The sequence below is a fragment of the Phaethon aethereus genome (assembly GCF_964289735.1).
Source record: "Phaethon aethereus genome assembly, chromosome: 4".
NCBI lineage: Eukaryota > Metazoa > Chordata > Aves > Phaethontiformes > Phaethontidae > Phaethon > Phaethon aethereus.
In genome coordinates this window covers 51,386,740-51,410,582 of record NC_138578.1, presented here as the reverse complement: position 1 = coordinate 51,410,582, position 23,843 = coordinate 51,386,740, and the positions used below count along the sequence as shown (strand labels likewise).

The 23,843-nt window shown below is 36.7% G+C and overlaps 2 protein-coding genes across 2 annotated transcripts in view; one reads left to right on the top strand and one right to left on the bottom strand.

The window, feature by feature from the left end:
* The window catches only part of PCM1 (pericentriolar material 1), a gene marked incomplete at its 5' end in the record, with an annotated part of 39,036 nt that extends 23,047 nt beyond the window's left edge, over nucleotides 1-15,989 (top strand). Inside the window, 15 exons of the mRNA XM_081999124.1 lie at nucleotides 421-776; nucleotides 1,325-1,483; nucleotides 3,569-3,741; nucleotides 3,826-3,954; nucleotides 4,549-4,669; nucleotides 4,981-5,118; nucleotides 5,366-5,499; nucleotides 6,598-6,732; nucleotides 7,357-7,554; nucleotides 11,770-11,908; nucleotides 12,643-12,791; nucleotides 14,028-14,103; nucleotides 15,096-15,349; nucleotides 15,567-15,659; nucleotides 15,778-15,989. Coding sequence (XP_081855250.1) covers nucleotides 421-776; nucleotides 1,325-1,483; nucleotides 3,569-3,741; nucleotides 3,826-3,954; nucleotides 4,549-4,669; nucleotides 4,981-5,118; nucleotides 5,366-5,499; nucleotides 6,598-6,732; nucleotides 7,357-7,554; nucleotides 11,770-11,908; nucleotides 12,643-12,791; nucleotides 14,028-14,103; nucleotides 15,096-15,349; nucleotides 15,567-15,659; nucleotides 15,778-15,984 — 2,461 coding nt within the window. The 3' untranslated portion in view covers nucleotides 15,985-15,989. The remainder of the gene's footprint in view (nucleotides 1-420; nucleotides 777-1,324; nucleotides 1,484-3,568; nucleotides 3,742-3,825; nucleotides 3,955-4,548; nucleotides 4,670-4,980; nucleotides 5,119-5,365; nucleotides 5,500-6,597; nucleotides 6,733-7,356; nucleotides 7,555-11,769; nucleotides 11,909-12,642; nucleotides 12,792-14,027; nucleotides 14,104-15,095; nucleotides 15,350-15,566; nucleotides 15,660-15,777) is intronic.
* A 3,723-nt stretch (nucleotides 15,990-19,712) lies between these two features.
* Nucleotides 19,713-22,891, bottom strand: LOC309404433 (general transcription factor IIE subunit 1-like; the record flags this gene model as incomplete). The annotated part of the gene is made up of 4 exons (XM_081998904.1): nucleotides 22,412-22,891; nucleotides 21,270-21,471; nucleotides 20,515-20,741; nucleotides 19,713-20,107 (listed from the first exon to the last, which is right to left on the bottom strand). Exons 1-4 carry the CDS (start codon nucleotides 22,857-22,859, stop codon nucleotides 19,713-19,715), a joined length of 1,272 nt encoding a protein of 423 aa, XP_081855030.1. The 5' UTR covers nucleotides 22,860-22,891.
* Nucleotides 22,892-23,843: the final 952 nt, after the last annotated feature.

The window sequence follows — 23,843 nt, the reverse complement described above, 5'->3', positions numbered from 1 at the left end:
GTGGTTTTGTGATATGTTTTGTAAGTGGAGGAAGATTTCATTTCCTTGTTTTTTGAAATTGTGCTGTTTGAATAAATAGAGGATATAATTTCAGTGAATGCTTATATTTTGTGCTACAGTAGACTATAGTGAATATTGTTTTAAGAAATGTTTTGTCCTGTAGTACTATTTGAGTGCAGCAATAGCTGCATAAGTATATTCAGGTTGAAATCAATGAGAAATGTGAATTTCTTCAGATGTTTTCCGTTTAGAAGGGTTCTCACTAGATTATTTTTTTATTTTTCAGTTGATGACTAAGTGACTAGGGCCAGATAACTTGCATTATCAATAAAGCTATTTGCCTGGTAATACATGCTGTTTCTATCTGATAAACTAGGTTATAACATATTGTGGCCGGTCGGTTTGTCTTTCTGACAGGAGGAGCCATAGACAACCTGAAGAGGAAATGGAAAAAAGATCAACTTGGCTTAATGATAGCCAGGAATTGAAAAAAGATGATCAGTCTCAGCTGAAAGCAAGTTTTGCAGTTTCAGTACAAAACGTTGCTTCTGGTCATAAAAATCAGTCTGATATGAGCAGGAGAAGAGAATTTGATGAAGAGTCTGTAGAGAGTTTTAGTAGCATGCCTGATCCAGTAGACCCAACTACTGTGACAAAGACATTTAAGTCTAGAAAAGCATCAGCACAAGCAAGCTTGGCATCAAAAGATAAAACACCCAAATCGAAGAATAAGAGGAAGAGTTCCTCTCAGCTAAAAGGCAGAATTAAAAATACTGGTAGGTTGTAAAGAAATCTTAGATACAGTGGCAAACTCAACTTGGATTATAATCATTACATTCCAGAGAATGTACTCTCCTTAAATGGTACCTATAATAATGAAAATAAATTATTGAAATGTTAATTCATTTTACATATAATGTAACCGCATAAGGCTTTTTAGTATTTCAGTAAATAAAAAGCATAACCGATGAAGACATTATGATTTGAATGGATAATATATGCAGCTACACTGAGATTTGGAATAAGCCAAAAGAGTCTTCCTCTTGATTATGACTTCGTGTTCAAACTGGAAGACTTGCTGAAAGATGTGCTTCAGTAAAACACTGAATGAAAAGAGAGGGGCAGTACTAGCGTGTATAGTACTGTTGCAGTCACTGAGGATTTAGTGCTACTGTATGGCTTCAGTGTACAGAGGAAAATTTTTGGCTGGGAAACATCATTGGTGTTTTGCATCTTTGAGATTGCCCTCAAACAAATTTTTTTAGAAGTAGAAACATTTTGTAAGCTATTGTTTTATTTCTTCCTTTTCATTCCCTCCCATAAGGTTATGAAAGTGCAAGTGCTTCTAGTGCGTGTGAACCCTGCAAGAGCAATAAAAGCAGACACTCTGAAGAGGTTGTTCATGCAAAGGTGTTCAGCAAAAGGAATCGGGAGCAATTGGAAAAAATAATTAAATACAGTAGATCTACAGAAATGTCTTCAGGTATTCTTTTTTGAATGTCAGTAATTATTTTTGTGAACATCTCTGAGTAAAGGACCTCCATACTTAGTTGCTAGCATGTTATTTAAAAGCAGTGTATTATGACAGGATGACAATAAATTTTTAGCCTGTATTTTTAGCATGTGGATTTTGCTTTTTCATTTCGAAGGATGCTGTAAGCATAAAAGTGTGTAAAAGAATTGGGTATTGATTGCTTTTGGGTGTTTTCTATAGATTAGGTACTTGATTAAAATAATTTAGAAACAAGCGTGTTACTGTAAAACAACCAAAAACCTAGCCAACCAAAAACCTCACCCATTTGTTGGTGTTTTTATGGAAAGTAACTGCACAACAGATGAAACTTTGTTGGGTATTTAAACTACATCCTGTACTGCATACATGTTTTCTTTATATTCATGCTTAAAGGAGCTCTATCAAATATCATTCAAATTCATTCTTATAACATCACATAAACCCTTACATTTTTGCCATCTGCACTGCTTTTCTTGCATCTAGATCATAAAAATACTCTCTTCTGTGTCTTTTTAGGTTCTGCAAGTATCTTTGTTCTGTTTGAAAGATGCAGATATTTTGGTCATTGTAGCACAATGTACAGCTTTGTCAATGTAGCTGTGTCCACACTAAGAGCTGTTTATTGGTATACATAATAAACCTTTACTAGTCAAATTCTCACAATAAGCAGCTTTGATGTGGTTTGGATGACTAAGCAGTCTTCCTCCTGCTGTTTTGTATAGACCCTGTCTTTATTTCTGGTGCGCATTTTTGTGTTTATCACTGTCTATCCCCACTTTCCTACAGCGCATGCTAGGAGAATTCTGCAGCAGTCTAACAGAAATGCATGCATTGAAGCTCCAGGTAATGCATTCACTGCTTAGCTTCAACAATGTCCTATTACTTTTTTTTTCTCTTAGCTTTGGTTCTATAACTCAGACTGTTTAGCAGATGTTCAAACTTAGTACTATTGCAGCACCTTTTCTATAAACAAGGCAAGAGAAGTTACTTGTAACTTGCAGGAAATGCAATGATATGAACTACTTTGAATTATAGTTGTGGAGAATGTATTTACCAGGTTCTTGGTTAGTCACAGTTACAAATAGAAAATATACAGGTAGATACTACAGCAAAAAAACTAATTTTAGTAGGCATTTCTAGTGTGTTTAAAAGCTACTATTACATTTTATTACTGGGGGAAGGAAGTGATTTCTTTTTAAAGCTTATTAAAGGTTGAAAAAGCTTGCCTCTGCTTAAAAATACTGGTAAACTATTTGCAGATAATCAAATTGCACAGTAACATTTGCTGTATTGCTAATCACTTCATTAACTTGAATACTAACAAATATGCATCTGTTAAACTAAGCTGAGTTTTCCAAATTTAGCTTTTTTTTCCATTCAACACTTGCCAAAATATGTATGTAATAATATAACTGTTGTGATGTGAGGGTAATCCTTCATTTTCAAAGGAATACGAGACTTATTAGGGAACATATTGTCTTCTCATACTTTTGTAATAGGGTTTAAGGCTAAGAGGTTTTATGTGAGCCTCAGAAGTGATATTAGACATGTATAAGAATGTTGCATTTATGCTTGTGTGGGAAGGAGTGGCTTTCTCTAATTCAGTCTAGACCTTTCTTGATGTTGCTACTTCTGTTGCAAAAGTGTCAACTATGTGTATTATATAAACTTGAGACCTTTAGCTACCTTGTTTGGAATATCTTCAAACTTCATTTTCAGCGTTGAATACCGATTCTGAAAGCAACATTGTGTGTACAGTCTTCTCTTTATTAAAGAATACTTTCTAAAGATACTGTTCAGAATTGTAAAGAAAATTATTCCTATGAATGCTTTATATTTTATTTCATATGTAAAGTATTGCATAAGGTATTATTTCAGAATGTTTAAGTCTTTGTTGCCCTTCAGGAAATGAGTAAGCTTTAAGAAAGCAGCTATATAATGGAGTCCACAGTGATTGAGAGATAGTTTGTGTACATGTAACTCACATACCTAGTAGGCAGTTTTCTTTCAACTGGATGCATGTCAAGGACTTAATGAGTTCCCTTTTTTCTGCAGAAACTGGTAGTGATCTCTCTATGTTTGAAGCTTTGCGAGACACGATTTATTCTGAAGTGGCAACACTTATTTCTCAAAATGAGTCTCGTCCCCACTTTCTTATTGAACTCTTCCACGAGCTTCAGCTGCTAAATACAGATTACCTGAGGCAAAGGGCTTTATATGCTTTGCAGGTATGCACAAAATTTTTGATCTTGTGTATGAATCAAACAAATCTTAGATCCTTTTTTACAGTATAGATTTATTATCTTTTCCAGGATATAGTGACCAGACATTTATCTGAGAACAATGAAAAAGGGAAGGGCACAAAATCACTGAATTCTGCAGCATGGATGGCATCGAATTCTGAACTCACTCCCAGTGAAAGCCTTGCTTCTACAGATGACGTAGGTTTTCAAGTTCAGAAGCTACTTTACTGTCAGCTTCTCCTATCTTTTCAATTTACGTGCATGTTTGTGTACTGAAATATTCATACTAGCAATTGAATTTTTCTAAAATTTGTACCAACTTACACAGATTTTTCTAAACAAAGAAATGCAACAAAATCTTAATGCAAAAGTGATTAAACGTAGTGGGATTCTTGATGCTGGAAATGAGTGATGTGTCAGGAAGGAAAAGAACATGCAGAGGGGCACAAATTAGAAACGGATACTCAAAAACAGCCAAAATGCTCTTGTGAGTAAGGTCAGGGCAAGTACTGATCACAAGATTGCCAAGGAATTTTTGCTTTTTTGTATTTAAGAAATCACTGATGCCTCTGTACAGTTTCTTATGTATTTTATAGCTAAAGTATTTGAAACAAAGATGGTAGAATCACATGATGGATTTATATCCTGAAAGTAAGGTTGTTCCCCAGTCAAGCAGCCTGGTGACAGGCCTTGATACCACAGTATGTGGCTGAAAAGAATTGCTGGCTTGTTGACACATCTGTGAGATGATGGTGCATTCCTGCTTTGTATTCAGTTCTTGGTGTTTTTTAGGAAACTTTTGTCAAGAACTTTTCTACAGAAGCATGTCAAGATGGTGAACAAAATGATGCAGACAATGGGAGTACTATGTCTACATCTTCAAATTTTGAACCCTTTGCCACTGATGACCTTGGTAAGAATGATGTGATTTACAGTGTTCTAAGTGTTCCTTCCTCCCTTCTGAAATGCCTGCAATTGTCTACTCCTAAATAATACACTGTTCTTTGCTTTTTAGTGTGTAACCACGTTTTGTAAAACACTAAGAGAAATTAGCCACTTGTGAAAAACTTTGAGTTGATCAAAGTGTGTAATATTATAACTCAACTACAGTTATATGTAGATGTTGAAACTTGTGGCTTTTAATTAATTTTTATCATTGTTTACTTGTTTATCGATTTGAAAACTTTTTATTTAGATTAAAAGGTGTTTTTATTCTAAATATAGGCAACACAGTGATTCATTTAGATCAAGCTTTGGCTAGGATGAGGGAATATGAGCGTATGAAAATTGAAGCTGAAAGTACACTTGACTCTGAGGGCTGCTCTAGTAATTTTCAGGGTGCTTCTGCTGCTAAATTAGAAGGTATGCACTTATATACATATTTTGCTTAGTTTTAGAAAATAATTATTCTAAATATGAAGAATCATTTAATTGGCTGACTTGCTTTCCTCTTCATTTATATTGAAAACTTAGTAAAGTTTCAAAGGATCTTTACATACTTAAGTAAATATGGTTTATTTTTTTAAAAGGGAAAATATATGTTTTTGAAATTAGTATTTCTTTAATAGTAACGTTGAATAACTTAAATGTGCATTTTTTATTAATTGAGGTCCAAGTACCAGTGAACGTCTTCCGGTGCCACAGTCAAGTGAAGTTTCTGCTGTTCCATGTCCTTGTATAGATACTCAGCAGCTTGACCGGCAGATTAAAGCAATTATGAAAGAGGTCATTCCTTTTCTGAAGGTAAGAACTCTTTTCAGTAATGTGTGCATTAGGAGACTAGGAAAAGGGCCTGCATAAATGCATAGAACATCATTATTTAAAATTGATAATTTGCATCTTGGCAACAGCTGTCAATAAATATGTGTTAAGTTGCAGACCTTGCTGAGGATGACATAAGGATTAAATAGTCCAACAGAAAGATTCTGTGGAGTTTTTAATAGGAGAAAGAAATGGTAAGGTGTCTGGATTGCATAGGGCTGGTGGACTTGACATCAAGAGAAATGGAGGTTTCTTGGTTTGGAGCTGACCAAATCAAATAGAAATGTTTGAGAATGTACCTCTGAAATATTTGCTGCCTTTTAGCAAAGAGAACTGAGGTGATTTTAATTAAAACTGTTACATATGATGTAACCTGAAATATTGTTGAAGAATAGCTCTGTGAGTTCTTGAATTATTTTTCTCCTGTTTACAAATACCTTTAAAGTTGCTGAGAGCTTGTAAACTTCTTTGAACACAGAGGAGAAATGCACTACTTTAAAGAAGGAGAAATAGTCACAGTTCACTCTTTGCAAGGTTAAAGAGCAGAGAAGATTGTGTTGTAAGATGCTTAAGTAATCTCCCTGGTCCCTTTTACAGCATGTGCAGTATATAAGCTTAGGTTTGTTTAATAAGGTACTTAGTTGATACTAGTTTTAAAAACTGTGTATATTGTTGACATGCCACAGTCTCAGTGCCTGAAGACTTACGTTTTGTTTGCAGTTTTAAGGAAGCTTACAACAGTAGATATCTTAACATAAGTTTTAATATATTTGAGTACACAGCCACAATATATGAAGATTCTTAACTTTGTCCAAGCATTAAAAGATGGCATGTTCTAATGTATGGAAAAGTGAGATAAAGTTTTGTGTGTCATGGCCAATCAGTCATTAATGAAGTAGGGTATCTGCTGTAACTGTGTTCCAGTTAGTTTGTTTTGCGAGATGGGTTAGGACCTGTTCATGTTGTTCCTTCAGTGGACAGGTGATTTCTTTTTTATAAATGAATTTCAGTATTTGAGTTGATGGCTAATTTTTTTTTTTTCCAAGTGGTAACTAAGCTCATTGTGTAATACTTGCTTAGGAACACATGGATGAAGTATGCTCTTCTCAATTACTGACATCAGTAAGACGTATGGTCTTGACTCTTACACAACAAAATGATGAAAGTAAAGAATTTGTGAAGTTCTTTCATAAGCAGCTTGGCAGTATACTTCAGGTTAGTAGTTTTTCAGTGGTGTTTTGCAACACTATTGCAACTTAGATAATGAGCAACAGATGAACCAGCTTCCCTGAAGTTGTATTTTACAACTTCAGTAGCATAGCTGCTGCTGTTCTTCTTCAGCTTTGATACAGCAATAAGGTATTTACTTTGTTTCCTAAAATTAAAGCTTTACCGTGCACAGAACTTTTCCACTGCTGCCAGGTAGTGAGAGGTGTATGCACTGCCTGTGGCTGTCTTCAAGGAGAGCTCTGGTGATGCTCTTTGTGGGCATTTTGTGTAAATTCCTGATAATGAATAGACCCCTCTTTCCCCCTTGCGTGCTTTGTCGCGCTCTCTCTTTCGCTCTCTTTTGCGCTCTCCCCCTCGCACACGCTCTCGAGCGTGCTCTCTCTCTCCCTCTCTCCAAGTATAGAGTTTAAATCAGTAACTTGGTAAGTTCTGTGTTATGTGACTAGAGGTTCTATTTAAAATCTGTTTAAGACACTAAACCATTTTTTTTTTAAATGTAGGAACTATTATATACGTAACTAATTTTGAGTTATGAGGAACATGACAAATACTTAGTCTTTGAGGTTTGAAAGCCTGTTCCAAAAACTGAAGAATTATTTCTCTTCACAGGATTCACTGGCAAAATTTGCTGGTAGAAAATTAAAAGATTGTGGGGAGGATCTTCTTGTGGAGATCTCTGAAGTGTTATTCAATGAATTAGCCTTTTTCAAACTCATGCAAGACTTGGACAACAACAGTATTTCTGTAAAGCAGAGATGCAAAAGAAAAATAGAAACTACTGAAGTGATGCAGTCTTATGCTAAAGAGGTTTGTTTTTTTTAGACTTTTGAAAAATACAGCTTTTTCTGAGTTTCCTAAATATCTGTACTTCCTAAACTACTTTGATTACCATAGTTCATACATTGGTTTTTGTTTGTTTGTTTACAAATTAGGGCTGTGTAGTCACAGTTTTGCTTTATAGAAGCATGAACTTGTTTTCCTCAGTAAGGGAGATGTCCTGTATTATAGATGAATGTCTGTTACAGATAGCTAATTGTGTAGACTCTGGTAATTTGGAGGAAATGTGTTTTAATGGTTACATACGCACATAGGAGGAATAGTCAAGTGTTGAAATAGTATTAACATCTGAGGCCATTGAGTGGTGGTTGTCGTTTAACCCCAGCTGGCAGCTGAGCACCACACAGCCACTCGCTTACTGCCCTCTGGTGGGATGGGGGAAGAGAATCAGAAAAGTAAAAGTGAGAAAACTTGTGGGTTCAGATAAACACAGTTGAACAGGTAAAGCAAAAGCCACGCATACAAGCAAACCAAAACAAGGAATTCATTCACTGTTTCCTATTGGCAGGCAGGTGTTCACCCGTGTCCAGGAAAGCAGGGCTCCATCACATGTAGCAGTTACTTGGGAAGACAAACACTATAACTCTGAACATTCCCCCCTTCCTCCTTCTTCCCCCAGCTCTTATTGCTGAGCATGACATCATATGGTATGGAGTATTCCTTTGGTCAATTGGGGTCAGCTGTCCCAGCTGTGTCCCTTCCCAGCTTCTTGTGCACCCCCAGCCTACTTGCTGGTGGGGTGGTGTGAGGCACAGAAGAGGCCCTGATTCTCTGTAAGCACTGCTCAGCAATAGCTAAAACATCCCTCTGTTATCAACACTGCTGTCATCACAGGTCCAATACATAGCCTCATATTAGCTCTTACGAAGAAATTTAACTCTATCTGAGCTAAATATTTTGGCATATGGGGATCCCAGTTCATAATCTCTCCGCTTATGCTTACAGCTTGCTTTGCAGTATCTTAGCCAGGCACAATCTTTACCTAACTTGAATAAGTCCTATGAAGTCCTCAAATAGTTGGCTTGTTGGCATATGTAGAAAGTATCACTTTCTAGACTTGGAGTGTAAAATATATATATAAACTTTTCAGAAATATTTGATAGTGTAGTACATACTCTGTTCTAAAAAAGCAAGTTTTGGTTGGTTTTTGCACCACTTTATTAAAGATGTTGCATCACCATTTTTAATTTTAGTATTCCAGTTTTTAGGAACGTAGCTTTTTTTAGTTATATGAACTGTTTACAAAACAAACACTAAACCAGATCACATTCATATACTTAATTCAGTCAGGTATCTACCTCAGTGTTTTTTCTTGTATATTATAGTTACGACTTCAGTATCCTTTCAGCTTTTTTTAGAAGCACAAACACCAAAGCAAACCCTTAACTCATTCTTATTTTAAAATATCAGTGAAAGTTATTTTGTGAGTCTGTCATAAAGTCGTATAAGTAGTTTTAAGTATATCATCAGCTATGTTTCAAGATAGTTCAACATAGATATATCAGTAATATGGCTAGTGTGAGAGAGACTGCGGAGTGCCTTGTAAAGAGGCCAGAGAAACACTCTGAACCCATAAGGATTTGGACATTACTTCCAATTTTATCTGAAGATACTCATTGGGCCTTTGTTACATAAAGGATTGGTTTATGCACTGCTATGAGAATGTGTAGAGCTGATTCAGAACTGGCATTTCTTCGCTCCTGGAAGACCGAGAATTAAGGTTACAGTTAATGTTTGCCTTGTTGCTGTGGCAGCAGTTCAGATTCAACAGAGCCAGACATGAGCCAGAACTAGTAGGTCCTGGTTACTTTGTACAGACCTGCACAGTTATCTCTATATGGTCTTCTCACAGCTTTCAGATCTGGGATCCTGATGCAGACACATCTGAGTTTGCTCGAATTTGTGGCTGTCTTGAGTCCAGTAAGCAGACTGGTTTTAGATTCCAGACTGAAAAACACAGCGCTCTGTCTTGACCAGAGCTGGTATATCTAATTTTATATGTTAAATAAGACTTAACCACAGACTGGAGAATTAGCCCATGTAAACATAGTTGTTTAAATAAAAAGGGCTAGCACAGTTTTTTGTAACGTTTTGCAACTCCAAAATTTTGAAGACATCTGTGTAAACATCTCTTGTAGTATAGAAGTCCCTGTGGCTTACTGCTATCTACTGAGATAGCAATTCCTGGTAAGATTGGCATTTCAGCCAGGCTTTCATGAAGCCTTAGTTTGGTTCAGTATTTCAAGGTTATTTCAGTTTAGAATTGAAGACAGTTTGTGTTTCTTCTAGGCAAAAAAAGGTCTCCAGGTGGATGTTTGTTCATCTGCTGAAGATGTCGATGAGGACAAAGTATGTTTATGCTTCTCAACTGTCTTTATTCCTCAGATAATTTCACAGATCACTTAGTCTTAATGTTTTCTGTCATATAAATCCAGTATCTGTAAGCAGCCCGTTTCCTAGTGTTTATAAATTCGTTAAACATTATGGCTTTTATCTCCTTTCTGTTACTTTCAGCGATGTACTTCATCAAAGTAACAAAGTAAATTATAATTCCCTTTTTTTTTTTAATTTGAGTTGACAGTCTGGAAATGACTACCAAAAATCTGCCTTCATCAATAAGTCTTTTGTTATTAAATGCATTCAGTAAACATGACTTGGATATCAGTTCCTTGGTTGCTCTTGTTTTTATTCCTGTTTCTACTGCAGAGCCATTACCAGTGTAAAGATGGTTTGATGCATTTCTTGTAAAACATTATCTTTTTACCTTTCAAGAAGTGCACTCAGATCAACAAAGATAGTATTGAAGATGCTTTTCTATGTATTGTTGGTGACCTTTATATTGAATGAGCCTTGCTTTTAGGATTGACAATTTGAAAGTCTAAAAAGAGCAGAGTTTATGTTAAAGGCTATGCAACTGAAATGGAATAATTTGTGATACTTGCTGAGCAGCTTTAGGGTAGGATCTTGTTTTTCCTTTTTTCTTTAAAACACAGAAAATTAATACTAAAAGACCTGTTCCGAAGGTGTTTACTGTGGGGTTTGGTCTGGGGCTGTTGCCTGGATTTTCAGCTCAGAGCATTGAGAATGTAGTCATTCCTTGAAGAATTAAATAACAAGGACAGTAAATACAGATGGTATTTCATTATTTTTAGCAATTAACTTTTTTAATGGTACAGAATAAGTTGTTTTACTTTTCATCTTAAGGAGAAGGCAGATGTTCTGATTTGGGACAAATGGTACTTGAGGTCCTCAAAGTCAAAGTCTGTGTGTGCTCTGAAATATTAAATGTTAGGGCCCCAAACGTCTCCCTTTTCTCTTTAAGTTTGTTTTGAAAACCACTAAAATCATTGTCTTTGGGGAGAGGGGTGTATATGAAGTTTTGTATTTTCCGCTGGAATGTTCAGCTTTTTCCAAACAAGGGAAAGATAAGTAATGTACTAAGTAGAATGTCGAATGCTTTCCTAAATGGGCGTAGGCATATGTATAGGCATGTATGGGCATAGGGCATAAAGCCAGTGCTTTCTTCTAGGGCTTAGAGCTTTTGTCACACTGCTTTGGAAGTGAAAGTGGGAATCTGCATATCACTTCTTATGGGTGCCGTAGTGTAGAAAAGTCCTTTCAAAATTTGAAGCCAAACTCAGGGCTTTACTTGGGGTTCATATAGACTGAGCAGAATTCTCTCACCCAAGGCATTTAGCAAAACATTCAGTGGAAAAGCTGCTGAGTAGCTATTGCCAAGGAAATGAGAAGTAGCAGTTAAGAATATTCCTAATTTTTACTAGAGGTTGTTTAGGAAAGGCAAGGAAGTCGCTAGAAGGTAATAATGCAAATGCGTCTGTCTTCCTCGTGATAATGACAAATCTAATTTAAAGAAATCTTTTTTTTTAAAGGTAATATGAAGCTAGCATGCTGATCAGTGTGAACCTTTTCAAATAATTAAATACTCAGTTACGATGTACATGATAGCTATGTGTGAGCAGTGCATGATCTCTTATAATAGATTCTGATGCTCTGTTTCAGGAGTAGCATTGCAGTATTTATTTCAAGGCCTGAAGGACTTCTTAAACATTAGTTTTTTAGTCTGTAGATTTTTGAGAAACAGAGGTGACTCCTTGGTGTAAGAAACCATAACTTCAAATATAGATAAACAAACATGAAATCGCACAGTATGCCTTGTTTTCCTAGGACAAGCATGAGACTGAAACTGTTAAACCGGTACAGGACTCAGAAATGTATGATGGTAATGGAGTTACTGGAAGTATTAGGTCTGATGCGTCTGATCAAGAGGAAGATGAGGAAAGTGAAAGTGGTCCAGTGGCAATAAGTAAGTGATTTTTATAGCTCATTATTCGATGCTTTCACTGTAGTTTTGACCAACCAATTTTACAACAGGATTTGCGTGAAGTATGGCTGTGTAATACCTTCCCTCACAGATCTTCTAGTCAGGTCTTTTACAGTGAAAGTTTTCCGGTACTCTATTTACTAGTATCATGTCAAGGGTTAAATATCCCAATTAGAGGAGCTTTTGTTCTTTGTAATCAGTAGGTCTGTAGAAACACATATTGGAATCAGATTCATTGTTTAAGTTACATACCCTGTCTCAGCTAAACTTAGAAATTTCTCAAGCAAAGGATGTGAAAGCTGCTGAATTTTTTTGCAGTTTTGCATTTAAATAGTGATTTTTTTAAATATGCTTCTCTTTAGGCTTGCATATTTTTAATTTTTTTTCTTGTCCTGTTTGTGATCTTACACTAACTACTCATGGCTTTGTTTCCCTTGCATTTACATTCTTCACATCAACTTGTTTAATAACACAGGTATTTCACACCAACACAATGGTGTTTGTGGTAATATAGCTTATGTGGAGCATATGGATCTTTGAAAATAAGTCATCACTGTATCTTAATTTCAAAGAATGTTTTGAAGTATGAGTTATAACTGCTAGCTGCAGTAAATTCCCAAAAGGGATTTGGATTTTGCAGCCTGACTTTTACTCTGTCAGGCTCTGTCAATATGTAAATCCAATATGAAGGTGGTTTTACATTGATTTGCTTTCAGGTTTATCAAAGGCAGAAACCCAAGCTCTGACTAACTATGGCAGTGGAGAAGATGAGAATGAAGATGAAGAAATAGAATTTGAGGAAGGACCTGTTGATGTACAGACATCACTACAAGCCAGCAGTGAAACAACAACTGAAAATGAACAGGTATCACCGAAGTTATAAACACAGAACAAACCTAAGCCATTGCATAGCGTTTTCAGACAAATATCTGTATATAACATTTCAGTTTTTCTTGTTGCACTGTTTTCACACTAACAAAAATAGAAGAATGATACAGGAAATTACATTAAAGCAATAGCTGCTAAGTAAAAAATATCTACTGCTCATTCCCCACCTCAATTTATTATTGGTATGGCTGATGCCAAAACGGATGGGTGGACACACACAAAACTATTGTTTAAATCTGCTATCAGAGAGAGGAAATGTTAAGCTGCAGTAGAAGAGATGAACTTTAAAAAAAAGCATTAAGTTTTAAACCATTAACTGGTTCTTCCTCTGTGTTTGCTGACATCAAGTTCTAATTGGGCTTTCCTTTGCAGAAGCCATTGACTCTTGTATTCTAGCATGTCTTTGATTTGTCTTTCTTCTTCATCATATAATACATTTTTCTAGAACAACAGTGGTTACTGGTTTCTATTGTCATTTTACTGTTAGCTTCCTTAAAAACATTTGGATGTTTGTGTCTTGATTCTGGAGATTTGTCAATTCTTTACATTTCAGTAACTAATATTGACTTCTGAGTCTTTTGAAACTTTGGTTTACTCAACAGAATCATTAAGGTTCGAAAAGACCTTTCAGATCATCAGGTCCAACCATCAACCCAACACCACCATGCCCACTAAACCATGTCCTGAAGTGCCACGTCCACACGTTTTTTGAACATTTCCAGTGGTGGTGACTCCACCACTTCCCTGGGAAGCCTGTTCCAATGTTTGACCACTCTCTCAATAATGAAATTTTTCCTAATATCTAGTCTTAACCTCCCTTGGTGCAACTTGAGGCCTTTTCCTACTAACAGCTACTAACATTTAGGCAAGGATGTAACTGGAGCATTTTACTTCAAAACAATAGATTTTTTCAGTGGAACTAGAGAGTTTACCTGGGAGCTACTATAGTGAAACGAAAATTAAATGCTTAGATAAAACACACATATCAGTGTTAATAGTTTCTTAAAGTGTGGTTGACCATCTGATGAATAGAGAGTAGAACTTGCTATCTTTATTTCATTTCTTATATGTTAAAAGACAGAGATGTGGAGTAAGTGTACAAGTGTATTTATAGTTTGTCAAGGAAGAGTAAAAGTAGCAATAAAGTAAAGCCAATAAGCTATGAAGTTGATTAGTAGAATTTGTTCTAACTTATTTTCATCTTCCCCATTAGACTTCGAACCAAGAATTGAGTAAGACAAAAAGCAGTGAGATTTTTTCATCAGAACAAGAATCTGTTAATGTTAAAGGTAAGCCCAGTACGCAGTAACAGGGAGATTAAGACTTCTATCTGAATTTGCATATTGTGAGAATTGTCTTGGACAGTGCCTGTGATATATGCAATTAAGAGGAAGAAAATCAATTTTGCAAGAGTTTACTGGGCTATTTGTTTTTTTTTCATGGTATCATATCAGTTGATTAGATATATCTGTGTTGATACAGACAAAGCAAACCTTTTAAAGAGGAAACCTGGAATAATCCTGTGTAGGTAGATGCGGTATTGACAATACTGTGAATTTCAGTTGATTGTTGCAGCCTTTGGCACACAAGAGTAGCAGAGTTAATTTGTCTCTTACAATATTTTGATGTTTAGATTTGTCTAGTACTTGCTTTTTCCACTACACCACTTACTAGCAATTGAAATCACTTTATATTTTAAAGATTTACTGCTGTGAACAATATTGTGTTGTAACTGATTAAGAACCAAGAAAGCATTTTCTGTAAAAAGACAGAAACACTACCAAGGGGTATGAATGTTACTTATAATCTAACTGTTGTTAATGCCTTCTTTTCTTGTGTTTTTCTGTTGCAAAAACTGGTTTTGTTCTTGGTCTTTTTTCATAGACTAAAAGCAGTATTTGAGTAGGTCCTCTGTTGCCTCAAGCATGTAGCAAAATGTTAAGGAATTTATTGTTCTGTATTGTATCTCCTTATAGCTACAATGAATATTTTACAGTACATCATATAGTTCTGGAAGCTATTTTTTGTTGGTTTGGTGGTTTTTTTGTTGTGTTGTTTTTTTTTAAAGCTGTATCAAGTTATAAATTTTTATTTGCTGATACTTCAGTCTATGAAAGTACAAGTAATGGAAGTTTTATTTCAATCAGACTAATATATTTTCATTGCTCATCCGTAGTTTTGAATAATAATTTGTGAAAAAAATAATAATAACCTAGTATTTTTATATGCTCTAAATCTTTTACTATCTCTACCTAGTTAAAATGTAGTTTTGTGGTTTTAGGTGAACAAGATGTGGCTACACTTTTGCCTCATTACCTCAGTGTCGTGGAGGATACACCACCTTTAACAGTCAATAGCCCAGAATCCTTTGTAACAGCCAGTATGAAAACAGAAGAATCGAGCTCATCTTTACCAGTAAATGACACTCAAACACTAGATACAATGTGTGTAGGAAACAAATCATCTGCTGCAAGTTCTGAAAGCTCCATGGCTGGCAGCCCTGATACAGAGTCACCTGTGTTAGTGAATGAATATGTGCGTATATTTCAGTTAAGATACATCCAAGAGAAAATAGAAGCTTTCTTCTATTTCAGTGTTATTTCTAGTTTCCAGTCTTGTTGAGTTTTCATCTGCAAATTTGATAGGGGTTTTGGGTTTATGTACTTTATTATAGTAGTAAAAAAACTAGTTTTGGAGTGAAAATAAAACAAAGTAGCACTTTTCTCCTAAAAGTCACTATTTTTATTAACAGGAAGCTGGTTCTGGAAATGTGAGTCAAAAATCTGATGAAGATGACTTTGTGAAAGTTGAAGACTTGCCCCTTAAACTTGCAGTGTATTCAGAGGTATTTTGCTATTGCTTGTGGGGTGATTGTTTAGAAGTGTACACCCTAAATGTCTTAATTTTTTAGACAGTAATAAGAATTATCCAGAATTTTGAGTTTTACTTTATCTGTTACAAAGGCAGATTTAGTGAAGAAAATGGCAACAGAGGCCCAAACCAACAGTTTGTCTGATGAATTACTGGATGGAGGTGGAGCTCAAGATCAAGAATTAGTAGGAGATGCCCAAACTCTGAAAGAACCTGGTAAATTTTCTAAATGCTCTAGACCTTTTGGGAAAACACTCTGGAATGGCCTAGAATTGAAATACCCTGTTATTACTGATTGAAGTAAGCTGTTATCGTGGTGCTGAAAGAATATAATTTTTTATTATCATGCATTTGAAAATGATTTATTTATATGAAGGGATTTTGCCTTCCTGGTCCCTTCTACATACTTCAGTTAGATTCTGTGGCTAATAAAATTATAAAAATTAACATATTTAAAATGCATGTTATAACTTAATGGTTTTGAACTCTATTTTTGTAATAGAAAAGTCCAAGAGACTTTTCAGAGTAGTAAAATATCTCTTCAGGGGAAAGAAAATTATTTTTTATATGAAGCATACCATGAAGTAGAATAAACTTTCAGTGTGTATGACAGCAATAAAGATTTGTCACTTTCATGAAGATGTACTTATGCAGCAACAAAAACTTAAATGGTAATGCAGGTCAAAAACTTTTCTTTTTTTAACATAATGTTGATATTGTGACACAAATTATGGTGTTTTTGAGGTTTCTGTTCTATTGTTAAGCTTGTGGTTCTCCAGTGGAGAATATAGTAATGGCATATATCAATACATGAAGCAGGTATTCTGATGGTGGTAGTTTCCTGCTAGTGTAGCTAGTTCTAATTCCTCAAACAGTATAAGCTGATTGAAAATGCTTATTTTTTTAATGCAGCTGTAGTGACAGCATAGGATTTTCCAGAATAGCATGGGAAGGAAAATGCCTCTCTCCTTCCATTTCATTCACTGCCCATTCTACTTGTCCTAGCTGTGCTAGCAGAAGTCTGTTGTGTCAGTTTGGTGAATACTGATGCATATACCTGGCATGGGAACAGTCTGGCTACGAATGCCATGCCACACAAAATTAGTAGCTAGCAACTAAGCCATTCTTCATGTCTGTATGTTCAAGTAAGTCATGGCTCAAAAGGCTTGTGGAAAAAAAGGTGAGGATGCAATATTCATCAAGGTGCTTTAATGGATAATTACAAGGAGTTGAAATGTGGTCAAGAGCTGTGTTTGATGCCTTGTGGCTGTTAGAAAATAATGAGTATGCTCTTATTTTTACAGAAACTTTTGGAGCTCAAAGTGCATGAGAATAACCTGAAGATACCTGCATTTATAAACTCCATGTATACAAATGCATATAGAAGATCAGCACTAATCACCCAGAATTCTGGAAGTGTATAAAAATGTAAAATTTTTGACACACTGCCTCTTAGGATAGGTATGCTAACTTCTGCCTGTGGCAGTTTAAACAGCTGGAACTGAATCATCTTCCATTCAGTTTTGCTGCACTGTTATTTTTCCTCTCTTAATCTTTTTTTTATTTTTTATTGTGACTTGTTTAGTAATTTTAAAATTGTTCAAAATGGTAGTTTTAAATAAAGTTTGGACTTGTCTGTAAATTTGTCTTTTGAAAAATTTTCCTCTGGCTTACAAAATGGTATACAGAGTGTGTTGTTGGAAGTTAACTGACTTTAAGTGTTGGCATGCTTGTAGCCAGCTGTTTGTTACCCCTCTTCAGAGAAACACTGCTAATTTTCCTGGGACAAGTGACTCTTGTCCCACTAAGTTTCAACAGCTTCTACAACTATGAGGTATAGACACAGTATGTACCTACAGGTTGCCTCTATAGCCTAAGTGTAGCTGGGCTACACTTGTAAAAAAAGTTCCTGTTCATGGCCTATGGAATTCATTTCTATCAGCACATTTATCTGAGGTGAAGTAAATACCCTGGTTTTGTAGTTAACTGCAGAAACCATCTGTATTTTCTGTTTTGTGCTTTCAAGGACAATCCTGTCTGAAAACTTCAGTATTCTTTCACATGTAACACTTAAAATTGCTGCAATTGAAAGCCTGTAAGAATTGTTCCTAAAGTATTTGACTTTGTAAAGGGTTTTCATGTAGAAAAGAAGAAATTTAGGAAATTACAGTTAAATGTTTCAAAAACCAGTTAAAGGCAGCTCCTAATGAAGTCTCATGGCAAATGTGAAATTAGGATTGTAGAAAAGTAGAGTAGAAAACTTGAACCCAAACAAAAATTTTTCTTCACTTTCTCAGTTCAGAGTTGCTGATTACATGAAGTCATAAAATTGAGCTCAGAATAGCTTATTCAGCATATCTGCTGCATTGTAGAGGTCCTGCTTACCTTAAAAAATACAAGGCTTTTCTCAAAGTAGTTAAAAAGCAGTGGTCATCTTTAATTCAGGATTTTCTTCCTTTTGAGGTTAGTATAATAATATGGCTAGATGCTGTGGGAGACAGTCTAGTGACAGTGAAGCCTAAATATGCCTGAAGTTTGAATAAAATGAGTGTGATTCTACTCTGATTTCTTTCTTTAGTTTGTTTGTTTTGAGTGTCTCCAGGTTTTATGAGTAAATTTTGAAATGGCAAATAATAATCATATGCTTCTCATCTCCAAAGACTAAAGTATATGTTTGATGACAGCTTGCTTAATTACAGCAAAGACTTTACAATTTTGAGGACAGAGGAAATACTTTGTCACAAAGGTAAAGCTCTGAAAGTGAAACAAAATGAAAGTGTTTAATCACAAGAATCATTCTGTAGACCTAAAAGAGGTTATTTTCATAACATAGAACAAGAAGGTTTGTGCATATGAGACAAATTCAGTTTATATGGTAAATCTCATTAAACTCAAAGCTCAAGACAGAATGAACACACACTGTTCTTGCCCTGGACTGGTGTGTATGAACAGTGCACTGAAATGGTGTTTCTTTGGTCATACTTTCTCTCTACCCTTTCTTCACAGAACCACAGAACAGGTGAGGTTGGCAGGGAGCTCTGGCGATCATCTTGTCCAACCCTCCCTGCTCAAGCAGAGCTACTCAGAGCTGGTTGCCCAGGACTATGCCCAGGTAGCTTTTGAATATCTCCAAGGTGGGAGGCTCTACAACTTCTCTGGGCAAGCTGTACCAGTGCTTGGTCACCCTTACAGTAAAAAAAAAAAAAACATTTCCTACCATTCAGAGGGATAATGAAAGCAGACTACAAGGGCACAAATAGAATTGCTAATTAAGTTAAGCTCTCTCTTATATTCTGATGCTAGTCCTATTCATACATAGTTCAGTTCAAGTAGAATGTACATTGCTTGCTTCCTCACCAATCTGAACCAAAATTAATTTTACATTTAATGTCCAGTGTTCACTTTAGAGACAATTCTGTACAGCAATGAGTACAAAGAATTCAGATAATTTTTTTAATATTTAAGTTAAGAGGCCAGAGCCAGCTCTCTTATAACCCAATTTAGTAACAGCTCTTCCTTGGGAGGGAGGTTGCTGTATACCACCTGTCTGTTACTCTTGTGTAGGGAATGACCTAACAAAATAGACCAGGGGTATGGAGTGAAACTAAATCACATTGGAGTTTTACTCACTTTCACCACTGGAAATATCTGCTATTTCTGGGAGGAAGGTAGAGTTACTAATTTCTTACTGTAGTTGCAACACTGCTTTTGAAACCTTTACTCAGGTCCTTATATCCCATTGTAATCTGAAATGATTCATGCTCCAAAACTAACTATAGCATTCACAAAGTCTAAGCATTAAGACAATAGAAAACCCATAGGCACTTTGGGTTGCTTTTGCTGCAGTGCTAGTATTTTGAACTGTGACTTACTGCAGGATTACTATCTTGCATAACAGCAAGGAGTTCAAAGAAAACTTAATGCCTCAGTGGTAAACTTTGAAGAACATAAAACTAATAAACTGTCTTATTTCAAATGAAACCTTCATCCATTCTATACAAGTTTTTATATTCATACAGTTGTGTATTTATCCAAAGACAGACTGGAACATTTCTTGTCCTACTTTTATATAAGCTTCTCTCTCTTCATTTGTCATGAGGGACACAAGCTCTGGATTTTCACTAACTTCACCGTACAAATGAGGCTGACCAGCTACCATTAAAATAGGACCTTGTGTTTCCTGTTCCTCCTCTTGTTTAAAGGTGCTGCTAGCTGCTTTCATTCCTGCTTTTCTTGAGCACTCAGCATCTTCTTCAGACTCGCTAGTATCACCACCTGAGTCAGATATTTTGCTTTTGACAACAGGAGCCTGGTCTGTGTTAGACAATGACTTGGATTCATGAATCAGGAGAGTCTTGATGATTTCATTATCAGTGACAGTTTCTTTAACACTTTCTTCAGTTTCCTCAGAAGCATTTACTGCTAATATACAATACCAAGTGTTAGAGGTAATCCGTAGTTTACAGTTACTACCTACATCCTATGTAAATGATTTTTTCTACTCTGGATCTTCTTTACCCACACTTCATAAGTCTCTTGAAAGTACAGGCATTTCCAAGAGCTTTCCACTTTAAAGACTACCACAAACACTACTGCATGGTTAGAGCCAAAAACTTTAGGACCTGGTACCTGACCTCTGGCTTCAGGAATACTACCTAAACATCAGACTAAAGACTAGTTTTTAGAAACCAAGGTCTGATAGCCACTAGTGCAGAATTGAAGCATTACTCTATATTCTAAACCAAGCTCACTACATTTTCAATAGGAAAGCTATATTTAAAGGCAGTAAGGCTGCTGAGTTTAAGTATTTGCTAATGCTTTAAACTTACCAACACTATTGTTTGTGACAGTTGTTGCTCCTTCCACAGTGCTCTGTGACATCCAGACAGGTTGCTCTTTAGTTGCTTTTTCTCTTGTTTTCTTTTTGGGTTCAGAGTCTTGAACATCAATAACTAAGTTTTGGGTGTATATATTGCCAAAAGAGGAACTTCTGTTGGCCCATTTTTCAGGTCGGCTGCAGGATTCCAGCACCATTGAGCCCACCTTCTGATCAAAGCTGAATGAAATGTCATACATTTTGGACAGGTTAAATACAGGCAAGACCCCCTCCCCTCCAATTCTCAGTCAAAAAAGACCAAAAAAAGTATGTTCTGTCCACAGACTAGCTTTAACAAGTGCTCTATATTAAAACAATTTGCATTCCCCATTACCTCATTACAGAGGCAAGTGATTCTTAACCACTGGTTTTTGCATCGTCTCTTCAGTTAGTGCATCCCTTGATGAAGCACACTGATACAGAAACATTACTTTCTCACAGGAAGGGCTATGTACTTATTAGCCAAAAGAGAAGCCTGTAAAATTACTCCTTAAAACAAAAAAGGCAGCAAAAATAAGACTGTAAATGCATAACAATAATTAAGAATTTCTTAGCTGTTACAGGCTTCTTCATTAAGCAGCTGACTACTGAACAAAGCAAAATACTAGTAGGAAGTAGGTTGTTAGATCAGCATTTCAAAGATGTTACAACTGGAAAGTTGTTGGGGGGTGTTTGTATCAATCGGAAGTTCTAGGGTTATGTTGATACCTTTCTGATAATCCTGGTATTTCCGTTGGCTCAGGCTCCAGCAAGTCATACGGCAGAACAATATCTTCAGTCTCCCGCAGTAGCACGAATACAGGTTCAATCTGCTCATTGAATTTTGCTAGCAAGGTTCGAGCATCACACTTCGGAAGTGCTGAGGCATCTTCCTCTACTTCAGTGTTGCAGTAAGTGCAGCGGAAAGTCTCTGCAACATTATCCAAATTGGAAATTCTCATGTTCATAGGGTGCAAAAGATGCAAACACTAACTTCATCTTTGACATTTCAAGTTAGTCACATAAAGTTCATAGTCCCTGGCTCTGGCATCCTTTCCAGGTACTGTGACCCAGATGTTAACACAGTAGCTGTGCTTTGAGTAATGTATTGCAATATGATGCCATTTTAACTCATTTTGAAAGAGTACTCTCTACTTCTCAGAGGAGAGGAGAGAGAACCCGCAAGCTCTGATGCCACTTCTGCTGTGGGTGCATTCTGTTGCCCTGAGAGGAGCCCGAACTTCCCCATTTCCAGCACGTGAGTGACAGAACACCTCTCCTCTGCTGCTGAGCTGCAATACACTTACTACAGTAGATGGCTGCAAACAGTTTTCTCCATCTTGTCCAACTCCTCCATCAGAGAATTGAACACACAAATGGATTAACAAACGAATTCAAAACTGAGTAAAAGGAGTACTGTGTTATCGTTTCCATATGAGGAAGTGGGACTCAAAAGACTTGGATGAGTAATCTTAACCCAGGTTAAGCATCTTGTTCCTAGCAAAGCTGAGACCTGGAATCCAGTTCCCAACCCCAGCTCAGAATCAGAATAGTTTGGGTTGGAAGGGACCTTTAAAGGTCATCTAGTCCAGCCCCGCTTGCAATGAGCAGGAACATCTTCAACTATTATCAGGGTGCTCAGCTCTTTTATTCAAGATTATTCTTCCTCTTGCTTGGCCTGTTCCACAGAGAAGGCTTTTTCCTCTTACTGTCACCTCCCAGCTTCTCCTGTCCCAGGCCCTTGTCCACCAGCCAACAAGAAGCATATCCTAAAAAACATGCTTATATTGCAAAGTTCACACAGGATCCAATTTTGTGCTATCGGAGTTATTCTTTAAGATAAGAGCAAATAAGCAATATAAGCAACATACCTGTAAATACATCAAAGAGCTGATTGACTTCCAGGTCTGTGTAAGTGCTGGAGCAAGATGGACATTTAAAGGAGGACCTGGTAGTTGAATCACGCTCATCCGCTTCTATTTTCCGGCGTACATGATCCAGTTTGTATTTTACCACATCCACCAGCACCTTGTAATTGATGTAGTAGTAATTGTGCCTTGTGCTCTTCCCGTTAGGCCCTGTTTCAACTCGCATACGCAGCTTCACAAACTTGTCTGCCTTGAGTGTGTTGAGGATAGTACGCAGTTGTTTACGTTCATACTTGAGCAACTGTAACAAGTCATCTTCTTTCACGCAGGGGTAGCGGATCAGTATATCGAGGGCCAGGGAGTACTCTACACCATAGAAACCACGCACTATGTATTTTGCCAGGCGCTTTAGGGCTGCCGGGACCTCTGTGATAACATTTTGATCTTCCATCAGGAGCTGAAACACCGTCAGAAAGAGAAGTGCTGTACAAGAAACAGAAGGGAGGTGAGCTGTAGTGAACCTTTCTTAGAGATCATAGGCAGGTGTAAAGCAGGCCATTCACTGCACTGCACCTCTGCAAGAGGCTGCACCGAGTAGCTTAATGTAAAATCCTTAACCTGCACTTGATGATGGGGAAGGCATCCATAGATATCAAAGATTACCTAATCTTCAGGTACAATGATTACACCTGAAATATTCATGTCCTCTTGTGTAAAAAAACACAGAAGACATCTAGGAAAAGGGGTTACAGAAAGTTCATAATAATCCTGTCTTTCTTCCTCTTTCTGGCCTCACAAATTTGGAATTTGTTTTGTGCAGTGGCTTATACTCAGCAGGAAGGAAGGACAGGCAGTGTCCTTAGCCAGCCCCAGCTCCAAAAATCAGGAGCATGGCTTTGAGTCTCCTCAGGCTCTGGAGAACACTGAGCCTTGTCCTTCTACACTGTGGGAAAGTAGCCCGGAGAACAGAGGCACCATAGCCTCCAGTACGTGCCCAAAGGAAAGTGGCCATCATGTATTTCTGTCACCCAGTCCAGCCCCTCTGAGGAGCACTAAGTGCAGCCCCAGCACCTATATCAGATACGGTACCAGTCACATGCCTTAGTTTGGGCTAGCACCTCAGAAAGCACCAAGGTGCCCTTCATGTGGATTCATTTTATGTGAATGCCAGTTGGATTCTGGCACTATTAAGGAAAAAAAAAAGGAACAAAACCACTTCTGCATCTAGTCCTTGGCTAATGGGGGTAGAACCCTGACACTTAAAGGACTTGTATTAGGAGCAGGTCTCATGACTGTTTTTTCTTACCCAAAGTCAAATACAGAATGAAATCATTTCAAAGGGAGTGTGATAAGTAGATGAAATCATTAAGGAAGAAGTTGGACCTGAACTGTAAGCTTGATATTTGCTGACCTATCAATTCTCTGGATGACTCCT